This window comes from Ammodytes marinus (genome assembly GCF_949987685.1).
Source record: "Ammodytes marinus genome assembly, chromosome: 23".
NCBI classification, from domain to species: Eukaryota; Metazoa; Chordata; class Actinopteri; order Uranoscopiformes; family Ammodytidae; genus Ammodytes; species Ammodytes marinus.
In genome coordinates, this window is record NC_137227.1 from 9640000 (window position 1) to 9662289 (window position 22290).

General features: G+C 39.8%; 1 protein-coding gene across 1 annotated transcript in view; it reads right to left on the bottom strand.

Moving 5' to 3' along the window:
• The window catches only part of eml3 (EMAP like 3), a 47894-nt gene that overhangs the window by 10488 nt on the left and 15116 nt on the right, over positions 1 to 22290 (bottom strand). The window contains exons 2-12 of the mRNA XM_080051552.1: positions 16509 to 16685; positions 16031 to 16145; positions 15304 to 15837; positions 12197 to 12307; positions 11885 to 11913; positions 7851 to 7886; positions 7241 to 7361; positions 6370 to 6519; positions 4600 to 4669; positions 3729 to 3839; positions 1190 to 1285 (exon numbers count right to left, since the gene is read on the bottom strand). Of these exons, the coding sequence (XP_079907678.1) occupies positions 1190 to 1285; positions 3729 to 3839; positions 4600 to 4669; positions 6370 to 6519; positions 7241 to 7361; positions 7851 to 7886; positions 11885 to 11913; positions 12197 to 12307; positions 15304 to 15837; positions 16031 to 16145; positions 16509 to 16685 (1550 nt within the window). The remainder of the gene's footprint in view (positions 1 to 1189; positions 1286 to 3728; positions 3840 to 4599; positions 4670 to 6369; positions 6520 to 7240; positions 7362 to 7850; positions 7887 to 11884; positions 11914 to 12196; positions 12308 to 15303; positions 15838 to 16030; positions 16146 to 16508; positions 16686 to 22290) is intronic.

The window sequence follows — 22290 nt, forward strand, 5'->3', positions numbered from 1 at the left end:
TCCCTGCATAAGGCACGAACCCTGTGACTTTTTCTTGACTTGAAATCATATACAAAAAATTCAAACACCCACGTATGCATTTCTCCCTTTCCTATACGCTTGCAGTACAGAACACACACACACACACCAAATTCAGTGTATAAAATATTTACTCTGTTACCATGACAGCCATGCCTGAAATTGCTCTCAGGGACGTTGAGGCGTTTTGGGATAGCAGCCCATAAAAGCAGAGCAGCAGAGACACCATCAGCCATCTTTTTTTTTAATCTCTCAGAACAGACCTCCTTTATGAAAAGTATCTACACTATTGGGCATGCTGCCATGAGGGGCATCTGTCACAGTGCTCATATTACTGCAGGCTGGCTTGATTCTCATGCCTCAAACTTTCAGCTCAAGTGATTTCATTGTTACTGTTTGGACTGTGAAGCCCTGTCGTGATAGATAAACCTCATGCGTGTCAGATGATGTAACGCCGTCTCAAATTGTAACCCGAAAGCAATTCAGAGCTGTGATAAACACCTGTTAACAACATGTAGGGAAATGGAGGCTGTTGGGAGCCGAATGTTATGTCTGTAACGATATATACGAGAGATATAGTCACAGCAAAGCAAGTTAAGCCTAGCTTACCTAGAATACTAAAAGCACTTAATTACTTACTTGCCTTCTTTAGAAGTATTTAAAAGTATATTTAATTAATATTGTAACACAGTAGCAATCTGCAGTCAGCTAAGAGTAAGTGTACACATTGACTCTAGAGAACGATTGTTGTCCCAATCAGTGAATATCTCCTCACAATCCGCTACCGTCTGTACTGTGTGTGTGTGCGCTGAAATAAAGCCAGTGTTAATAGACAGCCTAGGCTCTGTAAACTGGTATGTATACAAAGGGGGCCCACCGTAGTTAGCAACTTGCCCATTTGCAGAGCCTAGGCTATGTATGAACACTGGATTTTTTTTCAGCGCAGTACGGACAAATCGTGTGGAGAAACTGTATACACCGACAAAAAGTGATTTTGATAACGAGCATTCTCCAGAATCGCTGACTCCACTTTTAATGCAACTTTATAAAACACAACATGAGGAATGGTAACAGTATTTCTACTTGCAATAAAGCTAGTGATACCAAGTAGCTTCACCACTTTAAGGGCTTGAGTATTTTATCTTTCTCTCATTCACAGCCTGTTCTTTACCTTGACCTCTGCATGCTTGGTCCCCTTGTTGCAGTCCCATACGGACAGCATGTGTTCGTTGGAGTCATCGATCACACACAGAAATGCTCCAGAATCCTGAAAACAATAGCAACAACAAAAAAGCCAGTCAAATAAACATGGTCAGTCACTCTTCCTGCAGATCTTTCACAATAAAAGCCTATCAGCAGAGTAAAAACGTAAGGGTTTGACTGCTTTGGGAATTAAACTGAATCTATCAGCTGGGTATTGTTTGGATTTTATTGATCCAGAAAATAAATAAAAATAAATATTGACATTGCTTACATACAGTCATATGAAAAAGTTTGGGAACCCCTCTCAGCCGGCATTATAATTGACTCTGCTTTCACAAAAAAAAATATAAAACTGGTATGTCTTTAATTTACCAGGAACAGCTAAGTACTGGGATGTTTTCCAAACAAAGATTTTTTGAAAAGCAGTATTTGGTTGTATGAAATAAAATAAAATGTGAAAAACTGGCTGTGCAAAAATATGGGTACCCTTGTGGTTTTGTTGATTTTAATGCCTGTAACAGCATGTAAAACTGATGAATTTAAACACAAAGTTGGTTGGATTATGTTGTTAAGCCTTGAACCTAATAGAAATGTCTGTTTAATCATGAGAAAATGTATTTTAGGTGCCTAAATGCAAGTTGCACTTCTCTTTGACTCTCTGCTGAAGTGAGACAGAATGGGATCATCAAAACTGCTCCCAAAAGATCTTAAAAACAAAGATTATTCATTATCATGGTTTAGGGGAAGGCTACAAGAAGCTTTCCCAAAGGTTTCAATTGTCAATTTCTACTGTAAGGAACGTTGTCAGGGAATGGAAGGACACAGGCACAGTTGCAGTTAAACCCAGGTCTAGCAGACCAAGAAAAGTACAAGAGCGGCATATGCGGCGGATTGTGAGAATGGTTGCACACAACCCAAAGATCACCTCCAAAGACCTGCAAGAACATCTGGCTGCAGATTGTGTATCTGTACATGGTTCAACAAATCAGTGCAATTTGCACCAAAACATCTGTATGGCCAGGTGATGAGAAGGAAGCCCTTTCTGCGCCCACGCCACAGATACAGTTGCATGGAGTATGCAAAAGCTCATTTAGACAAGCCAGATTCATATTGGAAGAAAATGCTTTGGACTGATGAGACAAAAATTAAGTTATTTGGTCTTTATAAAAAGCAGATGTTTTGGTGCAAATTGCGCTGAATTGTTGAACGATGTACAGATACACAATCTGCAGCCAGATGTTCTTGCAGGTCTTTGGAGGTGATCTGTGGGTTGTGTGCAACCATTCTCACAATCCTCCACCTATGCCGCTCCTGTTTTTTTCTTGGTCTGCCATGCCTGGGTTTAACTGCCACTGTGCCTGTGTCCTTCCATTTCCTGGCAACGTTCCCTACAGTCGAAATTGACAATTGAAACCTTTGGGAAAGCTTCTTGTAGCCTTCCCCTAAACCATGACAATGAACAATCTTTGTTTTTCAGATCTTTTGGGAGCTGTTTTGATGATCCCATTCTGTCTCACTTCAGCAGAGAGTCAAAGAGAAGTGCAACTTGCATTTAGGCACATAAAATACATTTTCTCATGATTAAACAGACATTTCTATGAGGTTCAAGGCTTAACAACATAATCCAACCAACTTTGTGTTTAAATTCATCAGTTTTACATGCTGTTACAGGCATTAAAATCAACAAAACCACAAGGGTACCCATATTTTTGCACAGCCAGTTTTTCACATTTTATTTTATTTCATACAACCAAATACTGCTTTTCAAAAAATCTTTGTTTGGAAAACATCCCAGTACTTAGCTGTTCCTGGTAAATTAAAGACATACCACTTTTATATTTTTTTTGTGAAAGCAGAGTCAATTATAATGCCGGCTGAGAGGGGTTCCCAAACTTTTTCATATGACTGTATCTGTACTACTTCTACTTCTACTATTGATACTATTCTCCATAATTTGGTGCAAAAAATGACATACTATGAAAAGATTCAAGAAATAACAAGTTCAAATGCTAAAAAGGTCAAACATACTGCACCGCTTCAGATCTTGTATTTGTACATTGTTCATGAGGTTGCTAGGTTGAATTGCTAACACCCAACTACATATATTGCATTTGGCTGCTATTTAAGAAAATTCAAAACGTAATCTCCGAGAAGGCCTCTTCCAAAACTCAGTGGCATTATGCAGTGTGTGTGTGTCTGGACTATTTAACAAGCCCCGTTGGTCTAAACATTTCTGTTATTATTTATAGGGGCTTTGTGTGATGATCATGTGCTTTGCATTTACTTCTCTTGGGACCGTCTCGTGCCTGTGTTGATGAGACAAATGGTGGGTTCTCTGTTTAGTTTTGTATATTCCCTATGGCGGGGTTTTAAATTTTTTCAGAAAACGTATTGTAAAAAAAAAAAGGCTTGGTTCCCGTGCAGTTTAAATGTATAATTTGTTGAGGAGAATCATTTGTAAATAACTATAATAGAATTGACAGTATGTGAAATTGCAATCAACTTACAGCAAATGAAAAAGCAACGGATCCCACTCCCCTCTGGAAGGTTCCAAAGCCGATCTGCTGCAGGGTGACCAGGGTGTTGGAGTCCCAGATGTGAACACAGGGCTGGAGGGGCTGATACACACACACACACACACACACACACACACACACACACAAACACACACACTCTGATTTTTTCTATTTTATGTGTCACTCTTACAGACAAACAAATACAATTAAATGAAAGAGAAAGACAACCCGAACAAACAAAAAATACAGTTTTATTATGAACATTTCAATTATTGAAGGATCCCTCCAACCCTCACCCAACCCCCAAGTTCAACTTTGAATGGCTCTAAAGAAGTAGCTTGTATTAGTCCAAGACCTGAATTGAATCCAATGGAAATGCTGTGGCAGCACCTTTAACAGGCAGGTCATGCTCCAAACCCCTCCAATGTGTGCGGAATAAGATGAGTGGGCCAATATTCCTTCACAGTCATGTGAAATCCTGGCAAAGTGGCACAACCACTTTTTACATTTAGAGGGGCAATAACTTTTTACACGGGTCATATACGCTAGGTGTTGGATGTGTTATGTGCCTTATGTCCAATTTGGTCTCAATTGGAGAAACAATTAAGTGTGACAAATATGCAAAAACAGAAGAAATCAGGAAGGGAGAATAGTTTTCACTGCACTGTAGTTATCCAATTTACCACGAGTACAATGGCCATGTACAGGAAAAATTATGAGTTTATTCTCGTAATATTACAACTTTTTTTCTTGTATATTAAACATATGTATATATATTGTATATAAACATACTAGTGTATATGCATTTATCCACAAGTCTATAGAGGATCAGACTTCCGACTGGTTTCACCGCACTTATTACCTTGCCGTCTTTATCCACTCCTGTTGTCTGGCCGGAAGCCACTCGCACCTTGTCTGGATGGAGGGTAAGACTGCAGGAAGAAGAAAAATGATTTAACTAACACGAAGGAGGAGACCGGTCCTTTGCACAACAATGTATTTGTATTTTTTAAGATTTGACAATTGGCATAACTAGCCCTTTTTATTAATTTCTCCAGAACTCCCATGCGTGAGCATTGAATGCCTTGGATTGTAATCTATCTGACAGTTTAGAAAAATTATATAAATTTGATTTATCTCAACGAGGATACAGCGCATGTATTAATGTCTTGACTCTCAACTGACTCCCACATTATTTGGTCAGGTTGCTTCATGTTGAGAGCCTGGCATTCATTTGGAAGTGGGATTTAGGGTGATTTGTTGAGCAAACAGGGCATTTCATTTCTCAATACTCCACTGGGGGCTGTGTCAATGCTATTTGGCTTGGCACATAACACCATGCCAGATATCCAGCAGTTACGTCTCCTGCCTCCCAGACCTGATATGAACCGGTTTCCTTTGATCTCAGCTGTCAAGTCATCCAATCAAACATGTTCATCTAGAATTATTTTGTACAGTTTTGTGGTTAAAGTGGTTAAGAGGCGTGTGGTAACGTGACAGCATGCTGATTGCCCAAAAATCTTTAGTATACACGGTATATTCTCAAACCGCCTCCAGCAGCAATACGAAGACCTGTGTTGAGTTCAGTATTGGGTAAAGCAGAAAATAATTTTTTATTTACCCATGGCATTTTGGTTAATAGTAGGGCTGTCAAGCGATTAAAAAATGTAATCTAATTAATTACATGCTCTGTGATTAATTAATCTAAATTAATCGCATACTTATATGACACTTTTATGCCTGTTTATAAGGCCTATAGGCTACCATTCGTCTCTCTCTCTCTCTCTCTCTCCACAAAAAAACAAGCAGGCTAAATGACACACACACACACACAAAGGAGGAAAAAGACAGGCATATCTAGGAAGAGTGAGAGGGGGCGGGTGTCAGTTTGCGTGAGACGATCGCAGCTAGCAAACAAAAGTGAGACACGGAGGAAGATTGAGAGATACACCGTTTTGAACCTACATTGTTAATTAGGCACCCACTAAATGAATAATGCACAGACACTGCACACACTCTGCACACACTCTGCGTTAATCTTTTTAATCGCGTTAATTTTTCTGTGATTAATTAATCGAAATTAACGCGTTAATTTGACAGCCCTAATAGCATGTTGAAATGTGTTCAAATGAATAGGGCTATTACACATTGTTAACCTTTTGAACCCAGGACTGTTTTGGCTTTTGATTTCCGTTACCTTTATCTCCAGGCTTGTTGCGAAGTAAAGTTTAAGCGAGGCACGCCATATGATGTTATTACCAGATTACAGAGAATAATGCTACTCAGGTATGCTATCAATTTGCATGTCAGTGGTACTGTACGGAACATGTTCTAGGACAGTTTATGGAAATAAGTTTGACAAAAATTTACACCTTTCCCCGTTTCTAGGGATAACCGTGCTGATAGGACATGCCAAGGCTTAGTTCTCTCCAAAAAACATATATGTACTGTATTCATCTTCCCACTATTTTTGTGCAGCGTCTACAACTATACTCCAAATTGGTAGATATAATAAGAGAGATTTCCCAGAAAGGACGTGTTTAATTGTTTTCCAAAATGTTGATCTATTGCTGCAAGCTTAACACGTTTCATCTGATTTATGGATACAATTTATAAAAAATCCTCCACTGACCAGCGGACACAGTCTGTGTGTTTGCGATAGTGGCGTTGCGTGCGGTTGTTGATGTGGTAGAGCACAACGACACAGGCAATGAAGTAGACCGCCTCGCCCCCAGGGAGGAAGTACAGGTTGGCCCGACAGTCCCTTCCCCGGTAACCATAGCTGCATGACATGGTCAAGGTCACTTCTAAGTTAAACATTTGGTCAATTTCATTTAACAGTTAACTCAACAATGAAAATTGTCTTTTTATAGACTCATCTGCATATGTTTGATTAATATTTGTTTTTAACTAAGATAAAAGTTAATAAATAATGATGCTGTTTTAGTTTTGTGAACTGTCCCTCTACAGATATGGCACCCACAGCCCAAAGTTAAAGGTGGAGTCAGCGATTCTGGGAAAGCTTGTTTTCAAAATCAGTGAATATCTCCTCACGATCCGCTACCTGCCTGTAATGTGTGTGTGCTGAAAAAAATCCAGTGTTAATACACAGCCTAGGCTCTCTAAACTGGCCTGTTGCTATCTACAGTACGATGGGCCCCGTTGTTTCCATACCCTTTTTTTACATACCAGTTTACAGAGCCTAGGCTGTGTATTAACACCAAACTTTTTGTAGCGCACACACAGTACGGACGGGTAGCGGATCTTGAGGAAAAATGCACTGATTTTGACAACAAGCGTTCTCTAAAAATCGCTGGCTGCACCTTTAATATGTGGCTGCTCTAACACACACTACTGTAGACTATCATTGTTATACTTTCCAATACCGACACAGTGTGGCTTGAATCCAGGAAATGAGAATACAGTGAAATCAGCACTGTCTAAATGTAACATGAAACTCGGAAGCAGACTGAACACTGCGGTGGCATTGTGTGGAAGGATACACCCAGTCTAGCTCCAGTCTCTCAGAGGGAGGCTCCATCTTCATCTCTTCATAGTTCTGGATGTTGGAGGGGATGTACATGGTTATGGGCCGGCCACGGATGAACATCTTGATCGACTGTTCTGGAAGACAAACACAGCTAAATGTACCCAATAAACTTGCAAATCAATATTCATCGCCTTACAAAATCTGCGTCCGTAAAAGGGGCAGTCAACGATTCTGGAGAATGCTTGTTGACAACAAATAACTTTTTGTCAAAATCAGTGAATATCTCATCACGATCCGCTACCTGTTCGTACGTATGTGTGTGATTAAAAAAATCCAGTGTTAATACACACTTCAGCCTAGGCTCTATAAACAGGCATGTTGCAAGCTACGGTGTACCCACTTTGTTTAAACACCAGTTTACAGAGCCTAGGCTTTGTATTAACACTGGATTTCCTTTTCCAGTGCAGACACAGCACATACAGGTAGCGGATCGTGAGGAGATAGTCATCAATTTGGACAAAAAGTGATTTTGACAACACCCCCCAAGAAATATTTTCACATGCAAACTTTCCCAGCATAAAAAAGAGCTAAAGATACCAAATGTGACGTAACAGCAGGTCTACCTTGGCTGTAGGTTCCTCTCCTGGACGTGGGGGATCCTGTGTGAGAACGAAAACACAGAGGTTAGCCTGACACATAAACACCACCTCCTCTGGGATTTAAGTCACGGATGATTCCAACCAACAGATCACCTTTCTCTGACTTTAGGAATCCCCAAAGGATCTATTCCCGGTTTATAAGGTTTGGATGTATGAGCTCTGAATTTTAAAGCTGGATTATATTTTCCTTTTCCATTTTTTTTTGGTTCCTCTAACCTGGCTCTGCTATGTTGGCAACTGGTCTGTTCTTTTATTTTATGAGAAGACAAGCAGTAAATGTTACTCAGGGTCTTTAACTACCTGTCTGTCTGTCTACCCAGAAATGGTGGTAACTGTCGAAAAGGCCAAAGGGACGTCTTAAAAAGAGACGTTCCGAGACATGAACTTCATTCTGGAAACAAAATAGTCAAGGAAACAGAAAGAAACAAATCAAAGTTGAGCAGGCCAAATAGAAAAAGCTCATTCCTGCTTCACCCTCTCAAGGTTTCTGCCCCCATTTAGTGGCTAGAAGATGCCACATCAATTTCCTCTACTAATTGAACAAGTACCTGAGTTTTAGTACTGAACCAAAACATTACTTTTTCCTAAGCCATACTTTTCACATTTAAAGAAAAAGTAAATTTGAAATGATAAATGCTCTTAAATTCAAACTGTGATCGATATTGTAATCACTAAAGCTGTGGGAAAAGTGTCTAAGCCCCATTACATGGGTAATTGTGTGACAACACACAACAGGCTGTACATTACACTTTGGCCCCAACTGTCATAAGAAATTACTATAAAATAACATAACTGTACAATGATTTCATTTTGAATAATATTTATCTTTATTTTCAGTTGAACTTGAAGGACAATCAGTCTTAAACTGGATCAAATAAGACCCACCAATATTGAATATGAATAAATACATTTTAATCTTAAAATGTATTCTATGACAATGTCAGCTTTCAGAGAGAGGTTTTGATATTCAGTGCTTGTTATGACACATTAGGTTGGTTACCAAATCAGTATTTCAAATAACAATGTCGACATTGTCAAATGTCCTGCCACTCTCGACTGTCATGAATCTAAAAGGGTGGACTCAAGCCAAAGACAACTATTACCCAACCAAAGAAGAGATTTGACAGCATCCAGAAGGAATGAGGAGCAAAGTGAAAGAAAGCGCAGGAAGACTTGAAAAATGTGTTTTTGGCTGCCTCCTCTAGACCATCCATCATTCCTTGGGGCCAGTTGGAGAGTGGTGGGGCAGCAGCTAAACCACAGCAGTGCATGTGATCCCAGGCAGTGCAGCCCGCGGCCCAAACTGGCATGCTGTGTTTAAGGCTTCACGAGAACTCACGTAAAAAAAGCAATTTTCAGTTTAAAAAACGGAGGGGGCAATGTACTGTTGAGTGATATTTCCGGCCTTCAAAGGGTGTGTTGAGCTATAATGACCTATATAAAAAGGACCTGGTAGCTTTCAAGTTGAAGTTAAGGCGTTTTATGTCGAGTTATCTAGGCAGTTCAACCCCCCCAAGGGAGACATTGGTGACATAAGCGGACTGTCCACACACTTTTCTATCACCACTACTACACTTATGTTATCTCTGTATTTGAAGACCACTTACACACGTATCAAGCTCAATGTAGTGTGTTGCAATGTTTTCAGGATGCCTATACAAATGACCCGTATGCATTATGCTTTTGAAAGATAACACTTACAAATTATTCCTCTTACAAATAAAACCTTTACTTTATAAGCCAAAAACACACCACAATACACAATTTTCTACTTGAGCCTTGAAGCCTATTTTGAATTTTTGTGGCATCCCTGTTTTTCCCTTTCCTATCTGTAGCAAGAACCTTCCTGTCAACTTCTTTTTGATTTATGCAGATCCTTCAGGGGCATTTGCAAAGAGTGTTTTATTAACCATCAATCAATTAAATGCACAGATTTAAGAGTTTTTATTTCTGTGAGCCAACTTGCAACATCCTGTACAGCTGTGTCAATCTCATCCAAGATTTCATTTTTGGTGGTAGGATGACGTCATGCTTCCTAGTCACGCCAGAAAGCTCTGATTGGAACGGTTGTTTTTCCCCAGCAGTGGAAACACTGACCCTAACCCATTCAGAATCAACCAGACTACTGATTGTAGATTAAGCCATTTTAGCTTAAAATTAAATATTTATTAAAATAAAACCCTGTGCCGTAGCATGTTTCTATACAAAAACATCTGATCATATTTAGAGACTATTAAACTACAAGGATTGCCAAATTGAGGTTTTCCACTGGTTTTGACAAGTAGGATTTTTCTTTTCCTTGACTTTCACAAATGGTTAGGAATGAATGTTAGAGGAAGTCTTCCTCTAACATTCATTCCTAACACTTAGGAATGAGGCCTAAAAACAGGGCTAACCGTCACCAGACTGAAGGCCAACACTCATAAAAGCTACGCTAACCACAAGTGTGGTTCGTTGGGAAATGTGCTCAGTTTGGCACAAACGACTACATGTGTGAGTCAATGAGAAACTGTACGAGTACAACTACAACAAGCACAAAAGTGAGGTCTTGCTGACAGGGTTTACAACTATGATCATGTCATTGTGATAATGATAATTCATTAGCTCCTGTAAACTCAAATACAGTGTGTTTGTTCCTCTAAGAAATATACTTCATTTTCACTGCAGGCAAAACTAACTGGGGAAATAAATACTTGCTATGCAGGTTTTGCATTGCACTCCACATAAAAGGTCTCTCCTGTCAATCAAGGTGCCCTTTTTTCGTGCAAACATACATTAAAGTCGATGATTATCCGTCAAAGACAAGTGTGCCGACAAGAGAAATATTTGCATCGCAATGGAATAATCCAATATAGGTTAAGGTTCATTCATTTGTCATTCAATACATGTTAACACATGAATGGGACTTATGACTCAGGTCCAGCAGTGTCTCATAGAATCAGAATACAGAATACAGTATGAATGCCTATATCAAAGTAATCCAAAGATGTTCCAACAGGAGCCTATATGCAAACACTAGAGTTACAGTAACCCCAACCCTATTCAGGATTTGACACTTCCATAGAACCTGGTTTTCAGCTATTTGTTTACATAACTCATGCATAATCCTATCTAGGTTTCTGATCATCTGAATGAAGGTGTGCCTTTATCCCTTCCATATCTATGTAAGAAATATGTTGTTTTACTTCAATAGCTGCAGATACTGCCAGTTTAACTTGTAGCAGCCTGGACTCTGCTAACCACTGCGTAACAGGACAGGGCAAAGGCGTAATACAGGTTTCTGAAAGCAGGCTAAGATGCTTACATGTGTTAAGGAATAACTGGAATACTGCAAAAACTAAACAGCACTGAATTAAAGCATAAATGTAATATGCAACCCGAAACTGGTTCCTATAATGGTAAAATTATCTTCAAGGAAAAAATCAATATTAATTAGAAAAAGTCTTCCTTTATATGAGCAGATGGAAGCTATTTCAGAAAATGTATTTCAGAGTGATGATTTTTTAGTTACATTTTTTTTAAGATTAAAGGAAGATTAAATGAATAGGAATAAGATTTTGAGCCAGCTGGCAAGAACTGAAAACACAATTGTTTTTTATCAGTAAGCCATCTGGCCATTGCAAACACAGTGCTCTGTAAATTCTCTTCTTCGCCCCTTTAAAACTCGCAGCAGACAGGACGCAGTTATGCCCTTCAAAAAATGTGGTTTTAAGGTTGGCAGAAGTGTGTGTTCATGTATCAGGCCATCATTCATAATACATGGATTTAAAAAAAGAAAAAGAAAACTAACCAAGAAAAAAATAAATATACAAACCATAAGTTATAAGAGTTGCCAAAAATTGTATTTTTCATCTACAGGTCATTTTTATCCTTCAGTCTGTGTTGAATACCTAATAACTCCATAAGCCCATTAACATTTGATGGCCATTGGATAAATTGGTGAACAAAGTGATGTCAATTTCAGCTTCAGAACACACAAAAGTTTAAAAATACATTACCTGCACCGGCAATCAGCTCCTTGGCCCGGCTGTGAGGAGACAGAACACAAATGTGTGAGATGGTTTAGAAGACACCATTTGATAGCAATTATTTGATATGTTGTATCCATCAGTCCCCTCACTTCAGTATCACATACTGCAACGTTTTCATGGGAATGGAATTTTATTATTATTCATAAGGGGGCCCTGCAAATGTTCCAGCAAGTGTCTCTTTTGATGAGCTATGTGAGTGAGGCTGCAGCAGCCATAGGAAAAAGTGAGCTGTGTGTGACTGTGTAGGTGACAGCTGTGAGTGATGGATGGCTCACTCACTTCTCCAGGCTGGGGGAGCGGGTGAGGAGGTTGGCCGAGGACGCCGCCTTCTTGTCCAGACGTTTCCTCTGCTTCTCCAGGTTCCCCAGTTTCTCGCTGTTCCTACGTACCCTGTTAAAACCACAGAGGTTAAGATTCAGATTCTGCTTCAGCAAGAAGAAGAAAAACGCTTGCAGTCTGTCCACATGCAGATGCGAAATCCCACACAAATATATGCAGTTAGTCCACCTTTCAATAGACTAACAGAGTGATGAGATGCAAGCACAGTATACAAAGAAACATGCATTAAAGGTAGGGCTGTGACAATGTGTGTATCGAACCGAGAATCGCGATACACAGAGCCACGATCCCGCATCACTGTGTGAGGAGGCAGAATCGCAATTTTTTAATTTATTTTTTAGGCTAAGTTTTGGATAAAAGGTTTGGTGAAGGAAGCTGTAGCTCTTAAGTGTTTATTTGTTTTCTAACAAGATTTTTGGTTTACAGCACAGTTAAATATTTTTTAATTTTTCAACAGTATTATTTTGTTACAGAGAAGAGAGAAATGTTATATTTTTGGTAATTTATTTATTTATGTTGCTTATATTGTTCTTTGTGTTCAAATCTGTTCAGGTTATTTGTTATTAAATGTAACATTAAGTTAAATGTTATTATAAATGTTATCTAAATAAAATGCTTTTCAAATTTCAAAAATCGTTGTATGTATCGAATCGTGGGTCAAAAATCGTTGTACAAGTCAAATTGTGAGTTTTTGTATCGTCACAGCCCGAATTAAAGGTCACATATTATGCCAATTTTCAGGTTTAAAATTGTAATTACTGCTTTCTTGGTGTAGTGTCCAAAAAAAACACCATGAATCTGGTTGCAACTTAGTTCTTATTTTTTAGTTTAAGCCGTCATTACTGTCCGTTACTCACCAAACTAACTGACGCTAGGCCCTTTCCCCATTAGTTACTGTTTCTACGCCTGTGAAGCTTCCAAATTTTACAATGAGCTACAGATAGCTGGCTAACATTACATTTTTACATTAAGTTTGGCATATGTATCTCATTTAAACTATCCCAAATCCATTTCAGAGTGGGACAAAGCAGCTAACATTTCCCCAACTCTGTAATAGCATCCAGGACCAGAGTGACCTTGCCTCCCACACCATGGCTGTTCCAGTACTGAACCGACAGAGTTGTAGTTAGCTAACGATAAGCTAACTTTTTTAAAACCGTTTTTTTTTTTAAACAGGTAAGCTAGTAAGGCATGCATGGTAAAATTAGTGGCTTGTGAGAAGACAAGTATACAAGAATCACACGCAGTCAGACAATCAACCATTTATCCAAAGTAGGAAGTGGGTCTGAAATTTTGAAAGTTTTGTTAATCCTCTTACCGTTGATTGTGTTCTCTGCCAAACTATTTTGGCTAACCATAGGGCTTGTTTCTAGTTAGTATCTAGTTCCCCAATCTTAGCAGTGAACCTAGTGGCTTTATGAAAGAAATGTTGTATAAATATTTAGATCTAAATATAACACTGTATTTAGCCTTTAATCCTCATTCATAAGAGGAGAGGCTTATTGAAAATAACCTCATTTCTAAAAACCTGTTCCCATGCTTAGGATCGCCACCTGAATTAGACATGTGCAGACGAATAAGAACACACACCAACACAACATGTTGTAAATCATAATCAAACTCTTATTGTCTCTGAGACTTTCTTGCGCCACACCCCCGTTTCCTTGTGACATGCCATTGTACCAGATGCATCATCACCAGAGGAAGTGTTATTGGACTAAAAAATAACTTTGGTGTCCATCTGTGTCACTGGCTGCAGTTCTAGGAAGTGAAACCACCCCTTCTCTCATAACGCTGAACTACTATTCTTTAAATAAAGTGTTGAATGTAGAAGGGACAAGTGAGCACAGAGGCCAAACTTTCCCAGATGGCCTACCTCAAGTTTCCATGGAGGCGGAGCTGAGATGAGGGACTAGAGACTTATGTTACCCATCACCAATGTAAACCTCTTACAAGCCACAACAAGGAAGTAGGACATGCATGCACAAGCACATACACAAGTAATCAAGATCACCATAAGCAAGACAATAATTTTGAGTTCACAGGCAGCACGCAAGAGACCCTTGATTTGTTTGAGGAAAGACAATGTTAAAAGGATTGATTCAAAGTGAAGAGTAGAATTGCATTGAAGAAACCCAAGATACACAGCATGTTGTATGCTTCTGCAAAACCCAGTGTGGCTGTAGTGATTTTTATTATTTTTTTAATGAATATTAACTCTGATGTATGCTTTTTGGGCAGATATACCATTTCCGAAAAGTTTTGCAAACCCACTGACCTTTCCCTGTTCAGTTTAAGTGGATTCTGTGGCTCTCACCCTGCCTGCTCCGAGCCCCTTTGTGTACATTATGCCGTGTTGAACTGCCCACGCATCACATTTTCCACTGGGCTTTAATCGATGTGTGCTGTGACGCTAATTGTGGATCTGTCACTCAGTGTGGACGAGTTCCACCTATATGTTCCACTAAGGCTTTTTGTTCCCCCGCCCCCATACTCAAACACAAGAAGCATCTGGAGGCCGGAGCGAATGTGACGATAGAATATATCATCCCTCTCTAGTTACCTTGTCCAACATGCAAACATTGCAACTTGACACTAAAACCGGGGCGTTTTGAAACCTCCTAACGAAGTAGAGATTTTGGCTTCATGAGCTCAATTTGCAACAATGACAATTGTTGTTCAGATCTACTGAGCATGTGCTACCCTTGCTCTAGAAGACACTCAATGTGCATGTTCACAATTTTCTTTCATGGTGTTTGGCCTGGCATGATAGGGTCAGCATTTTCGATATTTTTCAGCGTTTTTGTGTGTACGGAGAGATATCCTAAAACTCTGTCATGTATACGGGGATTTTTCTGCAAACAAAAAATGTGTAAATAGCTGTGAGGTCAGGCTGATTGTTTCATAACTGGGGTTTGCAGTCATACAAATCAAATTCAAGGAAACCTTTGATTGGTCCCAAAAAGCCATGCAATCACATGCGAGAGAGAAAAATTATAATGTGGAAGACGGCGGAAGTGAGCGGGACGATTGGCGAGATCACGCACAGCGTTTTCTTCTCTCCTTCCTGGATAGTGGACAGTGGTCCACCGCGGGGAGAGGGTGAGGTGGAGGTGGGGGTGTTGTGGTGGTTGTTCTGGTCCGGGGTTCTGACCGGAGGAGAGGCAGAGCCTGAGCCCGGATCATCTGGAGAGGAGCTTCTGTCCTGGCAGTCCTCCCTCTGGAGGCTCCTGATGGTGGTGGGTCGGATGGGCTCTTCTACCGACGATGTCCAGCCGGGCTCCTTGTCCTGCTGCTGCTCCCCTACCAATTCTCCATCTTCCTCCACATCCTCCTCCTCCAGGCCTGGGACCCGGTGGAGCTTGGCCCGCGTCCCCTCCCCCACGGGCCCCTGTGGTAGGAGGGCGTCCTCCAGCTGCAGGCTCTGGACCTGCCTGGAGAGAGTGGCCCTTTCCTGACCTGAAAGGGTGGGCTCTGTCTGGGTTGACCTCTCCACTGTTGATGCTCTGGGTCTTGGCTTCACCGACACTGAGCTTCCTACGTGGCCATTGGTATTGGCCGCAATGCTGTCTGACAGTTGGCTAGAGATAGGTCAGAGGTTGAGGTGGTTAACACAGAAGAGTCATACACGACAGACATCATATGAACACAACCAAGCTTTTTGAATAGACTGATGAAGCAAGCAATATACGGCAATACATCAAGAGAAATAACAGTGATGGCAGTTATTATTGTCTGTTCTTCTAAGCTCTTGGTGTGTACTAGGTTCAGTACCTGGAAGCAGGGTGGCGGATCCCATCAACAGCTGAGCTGGAGGACAGTTTTCTGCTGCTGGTGCAACTATCTGAGCAGCACACTTGGTTCAGTACTCGTGCAGCTGCCGGGTTCACTGGGAAGGGAATTATAAAGTTGATTATAAGCTATTTCTGACTGATGCTACACTGGTGCATTGTGTATGATCAGTATTTATTTTTTCTGGGTAAGTGAATTACGGTCTGCAAGTTTTAGTTCAAATATTTTACTTGATATCTTAGCTTGTCATTCACTTTGACCCCATGTATTTAGTTACAATGTTTCATGCAGTTGTCCTCAAGTTGATAGTGGGTTGAAAACTGTTACTGCATACATTGCACTACATTAATGCTACGAAGTGCATGCAACTTATAGCACACAAAGCTGCATTGTCCTAGCAATAGCCTTCAATGTGTTGTGAGGCTGCAGAGTACATAAAGCAATGTTGATGATGACTCACCTGCAATTAGCTGCTGTTTTAGTAACGGCAGGAGCTGATCATGGAAGCGGATGGTGCGCAGGGCATCGGCCAGCGAGGACTTCAGCAGCGTGATCTCATCCTCCTGGGCCTGCAGACGCACCTCCATCATGGAAGCTCTGTCCGGGAACTCAGCACTGCTGTCTGCCGACACGTCATCTACAGGAACACACCGGGCGGGAGGGAGTTGTTTGGTAAAGGTCAGGAGGGCTTAAAGCAGGGCTTATTGTGTTTGTGATTGCCACATGTGTCATCATATTATTTCAAACCTTGCTGAAAGAACTACTTATTCATGACTTTGGAAGATGGAAAACGGATCACAATCAATTCACAATAAAGAAAGCTCCGACATGTAAAGGCAAAACAGGGGACTGTGTCTGAGAATGACAATTTTAGGATCTTGTGATTTTGTGAGGATATTTGAGCCAAACCTCACTTTTTCAGAGGAATGTTTGAAGGTTAAGACTTTTTTAAAGGTTAGAATTATGTTTAGGTCAGGGTTGAACTGCAGTAGATTGGGAATGCATCATGTAAGCAAGGGTCCTCCTCCCAAATATAGAAAGATGAAATTCCAGCGTGCTGTTCATTTGGAGAGAGGATTACAGATGTTTAGAGCATTGAACTCAAACAGAGGAGTGTCCAAAAAGCCTCTCAAAGACCATATTGTGTGTTGAGTAGAGCTACAGCCCTGCTATGTGGTTGTGAGAGAGTAAATATATTCTGGTCCAAAAAATGTGTGTATGCAAGTGTGCGGAATGCCTCCTTCTGTTCTTGTGTGACAGGATGGAACAAAGCTGTGCATAGTGTGAACATCATGGAAGGTTATTTTTCCTGCTCCAGCTCTACTCAGCTGTGCTGGGAGTTTTCAAGATTACTCAACCATTTTGAAGTGTTATATATTTGCACTGCAGTCCAACGATGCAAAGACGTTTAATTGGCCGAGAAGTTTTGCCCACAGTAATGATGAGTAGCTAAGAGGTTCCCTGAACACCACTCCGAAGTCTGAACAAATCCTATAAAGCCCAGCAGACTCAAGGGTGACAGTTGAGATCCACCACCTGGAATAACACAGTTCCAGTGATTGTAGTCTTAATCTCCATTTCCACGTGGATCTACATTCTCTGGAAATTCACATTCACTATTCTCGAGTAATGATCTTTCTCAAGAAAAACTTGGTTGATTCTCATGGGAACAAACGCTGCAACATTTATAGATTAAGGTACATTTCATGATGCTTTTATTAAATTGACCCTACTCTAAATTCTCAAATTATGGTCTGGGCCTTTACTTCCTTTAGCTGCAGGGAGAACTAGGCCTATTTTTATTACGTCCTGTTTTATAAATTATTTTTTTGGAATCAGACGCTTCCCTATTGTATGCTTTGTTCGAGTTTTCATTTTCTGTTATTCATGTTAAGGAAAGCTCAACAACAATTCAACAAAACTACATTATTTGGGAGCAGAGTCTTACATATAAACTATATTGTGTTCAAGAAAAATGTAAGTGTAATTTACTATCCAACATCACTGGCTAAATATCTTTTGAAAATGAGTAACAACTCTCCAGCAGGGAAAAATAGTCTATCCGCTGCAACATTAGTATTGATACAACATATCTTTATCCACAACTGAGTTGGGCTTTTTCTTCCTACCAGAGTTGGCTGACGTTTTTTTTAAACTGTTGCACTGTGCATTGGTCTTTAGCTGATGCTAGAATTCACAGCTCCACTCTGATAAGGTTAAGCGTCAGTATATACGCCATCAGAACTACAACTTGGACATTCTTGGAGATTTTGGAAACCTCCTCCCCCACACCTTTCTTTGTGTGTTACCATTACTGAAACTTTCCCAATCCGACAATCAACATTCACATAGTTATTGGCCAGCTACAAATCTCTCTCTACCTCTCTTTTTCACTGTTGTTCACAACTTCTTTGTGTCAAATCATGCAAGCAGCCAAGTTCAGCAATCTGAACGTCTTCCAGGAGAGGCAGTTTAAAGATGTGCCATTATTACTCCCATATTGTAAATGGCATTGAGTATCTGTCTTATCAATGATGGCAGGCTTTTGCACTGGAGTCAGAGCCTAAAGCTATAGTGCGTAACTTTTTCATATAAAATAATGACCGTTACATTCAAGCCATCGCCAAATGAGTTGACAAAGTTGATCAAGCCGATCATCTCCACAAAACTCTCTCTGTATTTCTCAGTATGGCAGTGTTTACAAACTGGTGTCGCCCCCCCGAAACTGACGCAAGAGCTCAGAAAAATCCCATGAAGCACCCACAGGATTTTTGAGTTGTTGATTTTACTGCTCGGAAAAAACATGGACGTTCAGCAGAGGGAATAAAATCCAAGCGGGATAATTGAAGGCTTACCATATGTAGATGCACCCACAGTGTTGTTGTTATTACTCGGAATTCCTCATGGGGGCTACAGAAGTTACGTACTATAGCTTTAAAAGTAGAACACCCTTTCAATTTGTTCAAATGGCAATTGCTTTGGCATCAAGAATGGATTCTGAACATTTGTGTAAAGGCTTTAGACATTAGTCTATTTTGTGTAGTCACACAAGGGAAATATTTGAAATGAAAAGTTATAAATCCATTGCTGTCCTACACACATAACAGAGCCTGCCAACGTTGTGGATTCCCGCAGTGAAAGGGGTTTATATAAAACCACTGGTACTTCAGGATTCTAAATCCCGTGTGCCCACCTCTTCATGGCAGGGAAGACTGGTGCATTTGTTTTGGAATGAAGCCTATGATCCCCTGATCCTCCTGCCACTTTATCAGCCCTTGTACACCCGTATCAAATATCAGATCTTCATGTTTTCATGCTCTGAACGTGACTCATCACTGCAAAACAAACATGTTTCCACCTTTTTTCTGAGCAAGTTAAAACCCTGGCTCTGTACTTGAAATGGTGGATTAAATTCTACAACTGTATATAGCTGGAAGATCAGACTGTTATTTCAATTCACCCCTTTTGACAACATGTAAATGACTTTCCCTTCTATTTTCACTTTGTCTCAACCTGTCTCTTCTATGGCAGTAGAGTGCTGTATTACTTTTCCATAGCGTGCAAGAAAACACGCTGTAGCTCACAGAGTACCTGGATGGAAGATGGAAGCTATATTGTTGACATTTGGCAGGGTAACCGAGTCTTAAGTAAATAAACCCAATAAAATATTTTAACAAGGCTGGTTTTAGTTGCAGTACAAGGTAGTTAAACTAGAAAGCTAGTAAAGATCCCCTGGCTCATCTCCAGAGTATAGTAATGTGGGAACGTCTTAGTGATTTTGAGTATTTACACTCCATAAAACCAACTTCATCATGAGTAAATGGGTAGATTAGTTAAAATAATGAAAAACTGTTGCTTTTTCTTTCTTTCTATTTTTTCAGTTGTACATATGTTCATTTCATTTCATTTTCCTTTATTTAACCTCGAAAGATCAATTGAGGGGTGACCCTCTTTTACAATGACGTCGAGTTTGTACAGATACACAATATACAATGAGAATACATAACAAGTTTACACACACACACACACACACACAGACAACAACAATTTAAAACATTCAGATCAATTGAATGAGAGACATAATAGCCTAATTAAAACAGTTACAAGTGTAGAGGGGCTGATTCAAAATAATAATTTTAAATTGGTTAACAGTTATGAGTGTATTTATTTTAATTGTATGTTGTAGGCTGTTCCAGGAGTCAGGGGCACTATGGCTAAAAGCGGTTTTACCAAGCTCAGACCGGGCATAGGGGACATATAACATGAGCATGTCAGTTGAGCGGGTTTGATAAAGCCCATCTGAAATAAGCAGCATTTCTGTCAAATATAGTGGTAGCTTTCCAGTCAGAGCTTTAAATATAAAAATATGCCAATGTGCATCACGTCTCTCCTTAAGGGAGGACCACCCAACCTTTTCATATAAAACACAATGGTGTGTATCATAAGCATCTCCTGTAATGAATCTCAAAGCAGAGTGAAATACAGAGTCTAGGAGTTTAAGGCATGAACGAGATGCATGCCGATAAACCACATCACCGTAATCAAGGACAGACATAAAAACTGCCTCAATAATCCTTTTCCTACTGAACAACGGGAAGGTGGCTTTATTCCTATAAAAATAGCCAATCTTTTGTCGGAGACGACAGACAAGATTTTTTATGTGAAATGTAAAAGAGAGTTTTTCATCTATCCAGATGCCAAGATATTTATATTCAGTGACTCTTTCAATATGAGATCCATTATTTGTGTGAATAATAAGATCATTAAAATGTGTAATTCTTGCTCTGGAAAAGCACATATATTTTGTTTTTTCTATATTAAGGACAAGCCTGAGATCCACTAGACAGTTCTGCAGGGTGTTAAAAGAGCTCTGTAGGTTCTGAACAGATTGTTGCACTGAATCAGAAATGCAATACAGTACAGTGTTGTCCGCATACAAATGGGCATGGCAGTTTTGTAGTGATGAAACAATGTTATTGATGTAAATTGTGAATAGGACTGGACCTAAAATTGAGCCCTGCGGAACACCATTTGTAACTGTTAAAAACTCAGTTTGGTAGCTTCCCAGCTTAACTGACTGCTGTCTATCAGAGAGATAGTCCCTAAACCAGCTACATGTAGAATAATCAAAACCAATTTCATGCAGCCTCTCTAAAAGCAAATGGTGATCTAAAGTATCAAAAGCTTTTGACAGATCAACAAAAAGTGCTGCACAGTGCATTTTTTTATCGATAGCTGTAACAATGTTGTCTAAGACCAAAGTGACAGCAGATACAGTACTGTGGCCTGCCCTAAAACCAGATTGAAATGGACTCAAAATGGAAGCACTGGATAAAAAGGATTTCAACTGAGTATTAATGACTGATTCTAGAATTTTTGCCAGGCATGGGAGTTTGGAAATTGGCCTGTAATTGTTAAGATCACTTTTGTCACCCCCTTTATGTAATGGAATGACGTGAGCTTTTTTCCAGACTTTAGGAACAATACCAGAGGAGATGGAAAGATTAAAAATATGGGTTATTTGTTTTGATATGATAAGTGCAGAGAGATTTATTGAAAATGGGTCCAAATTGTCCTCTCCCATGTACTTCCTGGGGTTGATGGCAAGAAGCGCATCTACAACAATACTTGTTGGGACTTGAACAAGGCTGAAAAGAGGAGTTTTAGAGACAGGTGGTATGCTATTTTTATTTCTCGTGGTGGTAGGCGTAGAAGGCGTAGATACTCCATTGTGAAAGAGTTTACCAGCAGCTATAAAGTGTTTATTGAAAGCTAAACCAATTTCTTTCTGATCATTTAAAATCTGATCATTTATTTTTAACTGACTGGGAACAGTGCTAGAATTGTTTTTGTTATAATTCACAGCCTTCCAAAATAGTGCAGGGTTGGAGTAGCAGTTTGAAATTAGTTCGAGGTAGTAGTCTGATTTAGCTTTCCTAACCATGGATATGCACCTATTTCTGATTTGTCTGAAAGCAGTCCACTTGGAGTTTTCACCAGAGCGTCTAGCTAGGGACCATGCTTTATTTCTCTCTGCAAATATATCGGACAATTCATTTGTGAACCAGGGGTTTGATCTATTTTTTACTCTGTGCTTTTTAAGGGGTGCATGCTTGTTCAAAATGGAGGAGAAAGTATTGGTGAAAAATTCTAAGGCCAATTCCACATCAGATATTTCACTTGTGAGATGAATGTCACTTTGATAGAGTTCATTTAAAAATGCAGTTTTTAAATGTAGTTTC